At 41.6% G+C, this 3,853-nt stretch overlaps 1 protein-coding gene across 1 annotated transcript; it reads right to left on the bottom strand.

Annotated features, from left to right (window-relative positions):
- Positions 1–1,227: 1,227 nt before the first annotated feature.
- fam163ba (family with sequence similarity 163 member B, genome duplicate a) lies at positions 1,228–3,605 on the bottom strand. Its single transcript, XM_014987983.2, has 2 exons — positions 3,221–3,605; positions 1,228–1,788 (listed from the first exon to the last, which is right to left on the bottom strand). The coding sequence occupies exons 1-2, from the start codon at positions 3,311–3,313 to the stop codon at positions 1,348–1,350; spliced, it is 534 nt and encodes a 177-aa protein (XP_014843469.1). The 5' UTR covers positions 3,314–3,605; the 3' UTR covers positions 1,228–1,347.
- Between the last annotated feature and the right edge of the window lie 248 nt (positions 3,606–3,853).

The following is a 3,853-nucleotide window of genomic DNA, read 5'->3' as shown; positions in this document are numbered from 1 at the left end:
ATAAAATGCTCTTCCAGTTGAAAAATCAGCCCTTCAGCCAGTCCGGTCAGCCTTGTGGAGAAGATAAAAACAATCCAGAGCAGGAACTCTCGGAGTACCTCAGAGCAAGAGCACATTTTCTTCAGTCCACCGACTCGAGGGAGAGAGGGAGGGGAAAGAGACTGAAGTGTGGCCTATTAAATATTTATACATGTGCCTTTAAGGGTGAATCTTTAGCCAAAGCATCCGGATATCAGTGGTCACATACAATACAAGATGTACGCTGAAAAGTCCACAAGCTAAAACTTCAGTAAAAGAACAGAGATTACACTGAAAGTTAAATACCACTCGTCTAACTTCTGTCTTACACTTCCTATCAGTAAGATAAACAATATTGTTAGGGTTTGTAATATAATCTGCTTGGATGTGTCTCTCTGTGGCTCATGGCGTTCTCTTCTCCTTTCACAATGAAATATTATTGCAACACGCCTCGGCTCCTGGTTCATTAAACATTCGGGTGACAGGTTGTGTTTGATTATAATGAATTGAAAGATTCTGGCATAACAACAGAACACGATACACGCTCATACCCACAATGCATGCCCGTAAACTCACATTTACTTTCTGAACGTAATGCAAGAAACACAGCCCACTTCTCCCTGCTAGAACATGATGGTTCTCCTCTCGTCTCCAAGCGGGATAAACCCCCTGTGCAGTCTCAGAGAGACTATTAAAGTCGAGACGTGAAAGGATTTGAAAAATGAGAGGGAATTAAAATCTTCTGTGAGCCCTTAATGTCTTAAAATGTCACGTCCAAAGTTAAAACTATCAAAAACATCGGTGGGTGGTAGCTAAAAACATGAAAACACCCTCCTTCTCCTCCTCCCCTCTAATCTTTGTGGATAATATTTAAAAATCTCTATAATCTGTTGATGGAGGAACAAATAGATCATCCTTTCTTAATGGAGGGCACCAGATTTCTCCCAGTCATTTTTCATTTGTAGCAGCTGTGTAAAAGATAAAATCCCCCCTGAGCACATCATCATTTTGGTGTCGCAGTAATCTGCTAGTGTTTCAGGTCAGAAAGTACGGAAGTAGGGCAACACAAACTTTACCACTCAAAATCAAACAAAGCTTATTTCATTCATTGACATTTTAGAACACTTTTAAATACTGAGCATCGGACCATGAATAAGCTCATGGGCCTGAAAAGTGTAAAGGTGAGAGAGAGAAAAAACTGTCCTGAGAGCCATCAGAGTGGTCCAATCTGCAGGTGGCGACAGGTAAAATGAGACTTAGCAAAACTCAAGTCCAGTCCAGTTGCAGTCGCGCCAACTCACAGAAGAGCGAACGTCCGCCCTCGCTCAGCTAAACATCGGTGCTGATGCTACAGCTGCGCGTAAACATTTCCCTCATGGTGACTGAGCGGGCCAGGTTTGGCTTACGATAGTTTGAAATGTTAACAGGCACTGGCAGGTCCAGATCCTGCTGCTGGACGCTGCGGTAGCTGACACGTTCTCCACCATTCCTCAGTCCCTCTGGTTGGTGGTGGACGTGCTGCGGCGGAGGAGGCTGAAGGTAGAAAGGCAGATCATAGTGCGTGCACGATGGACAGAAGGTCTGCGAGCGCGTCAGTTTTCTAGCCAAAGGAGGGGTGGAGAAAATGGCGGGGCCATTGGGCATGGAGGAGGCGGCAGCCGTCGCCGCCACAATGTTGTGGTTCGAGTGAACCGGTGGGATGCGGGACGTGACAGCAAAGTCCGGCTCCTCCTCCTCCGACTCTGACTCCTCCTTCTTACAGCAATAGTACTGGAGAGGAGACAGAACAGGAGGTTGAAGAGAGGAAAAGACGGAAAAATGCATGAAAATATGAGGACGTTCAGGGGACCTGAATACTTTTGAAAGGGTTAAATTATATTTACGGTCGTCTGTTTTATAGCTTCACATGCAACCTGAATAATACAGCTTCCTTTGTGACAAACTCTTAAACAGAAAAGTTATTTGCACTTTTTTAGATTGTTGATGCTAGTACTTGGACTATAAAACTCTTATTCCTCTTATTTTCTGGCCAAAACTTGTTTTAAGATGTGATTTGGATATTGTGTTTAGATGTTAATGTTGCCTATTTGGTTTATTGGTCATTGAAATTTGCTGAAATTATAACGACAATCAACTGTTGACAAAAGATGAATATTTGGATGAGAGACTTTAATTAGTCTGCTTAAACAAAAACCAAGGCGTGAAGTCACTCTAGAAGCATGAGTCAATTAATGCTTTGTCCTAAATCTGCAATATCCTGAAATTTCAGAGAACTCAAACAGTTCAGAATAAAAATAACACTTGTCACCTGGTTAAAATGGGTCGTGTGGTAGACAAAAGCTGACAAGGATACATGTACTTGGACTGGAGTATTATGTAGCTTAGGACCTGTTCAGCTTTTCACTTTGGAACAAATATTTGTAGACCTGTAATACAGTCAGCATTTTCTTAGGCTGCTTTCACAGACCTAGGAGATTAAATTCTGGACCTTACCAATTACCTTTCTGAAATTTAGCAGATGCCTTTCTGGGAACTCAGAGGATGCATTCCCAGAGCCATAACCATGTCTGCTTACTATTGATCCATGACTTCATGTCTCAATTGCATTTACTAGTAAGAATAAAGACTGACTACAAGGACTAAGTCATTCTGGAACCAGGTACCTTAATGGATCATTCAGAGACCTTACCAGTTGTTTTCTAAGTTCTGGAAAAATAATCTTAAAGTATCAGCTAAGTACCTGGTAAGTTTTGAACCATTACTTAAATTCTAGCTAAATAACCAACAAAAAGGAAAGTTTCAGAAAAGTTACTGGGAAATTCTGAGAAACTTACAAAAATGTTTTGTTGACTGTATAGAGTAATTTTGAAGAAAATACCTCTGAGACAGTTAATAGAAAAACATTCTGGAAATGTATTTGAGAAATGTCCAGAAAAGTATTCAGCATAGTATTTGGTGCTATACAGAAACTTCCAAAACAATAGGAAAGCTCCATCAAAGTCCCAGCAAATTACCTTTAAAGTTCTGAAAAATAACCTCTAAATATGGGCAAAACACTTTGCAGGTTCTTTTAGAGTTCAATTTCTTCCAGGAGAGTAATTATTAAGTTCTGTAAAGTAAAGAACGGGGTGTATTTTATAATATTACAACTAGGCATGATCATTTCACATGTTTATGAACAAAATGGTCAGTGTAGCCTCACCTGTAGCCTACAGTAGCACAATACTGCGATGATAAGGAGTAATATAACCGTAGCAAGAATTCCACCAGTGATGACCACTGTCCCGGCTGTCATTCGAATGGCTCTCCATCAACACCCTGCAAAGAGCATGAAGGAGGAGGGACATAAAGAGCAAAGAGGAAGAATGGTGAAAGGAGTGAAAGCAGAAACAGAGGTGGAAACAGCAAACACTTCATCAGTACAGTAGCTTCATTAAGTAGATTATAACTGTGTGTCAGCTCAGTGGTGCTTATTGAATTATCCAGCAGCTAGGAGGCATGTAATGGAATCATCCTGAAAGTGCGGTTCATAATATAGACAGGATCTCGGAGCAGAACACAGTCTGCAAGGGAGGGGAAAATCAGCAATCAACTCCAGGACAGCTATAAAAAATGAGACGTAGGCATGACGGCAGAGCAAAGAGGTAAATGGTGTAAAGGATGGATGGAAATAAACGGGGGTAGATGGAACAAAAGCAGACGGTGCATGAAAATGAAGAAGAGTAGGTGGGAGAGAGTGGGAGAGAAGAGGGGGGGGGGTCTTGACAAAGAGGAGCGTTTCACGGCTGACAGTAAAATGCTGTGGCGACGCAAAAGTATGAAAATATAGAAGCAA

This window comes from Poecilia mexicana, unplaced genomic scaffold, assembly GCF_051168715.1.
Source record: "Poecilia mexicana isolate PSO_F unplaced genomic scaffold, ASM5116871v1 scaffold_12, whole genome shotgun sequence".
Taxonomy (NCBI): Eukaryota; Metazoa; Chordata; class Actinopteri; order Cyprinodontiformes; family Poeciliidae; genus Poecilia; species Poecilia mexicana.
Note: the sequence above shows the minus strand (reverse complement) of the source record. Positions and strands in the feature narration are given on the sequence as shown.

What these genes read in the sequence shown, in the direction of transcription:
- fam163ba (XM_014987983.2), bottom strand. Translation starts at nt 3,313, where the DNA reads ATGACAGCCGGGACAGTGGTCATCACTGGTGGAATTCTTGCTACGGTT. An exon ending in TGTGCTACTGTAGGCTACAG is followed by an intron (nt 1,789 to 3,220) that starts GTGAGGCTACAC and finishes TCTCCTCTCCAG; the next exon opens with TACTATTGCTGTAAGAAGGA.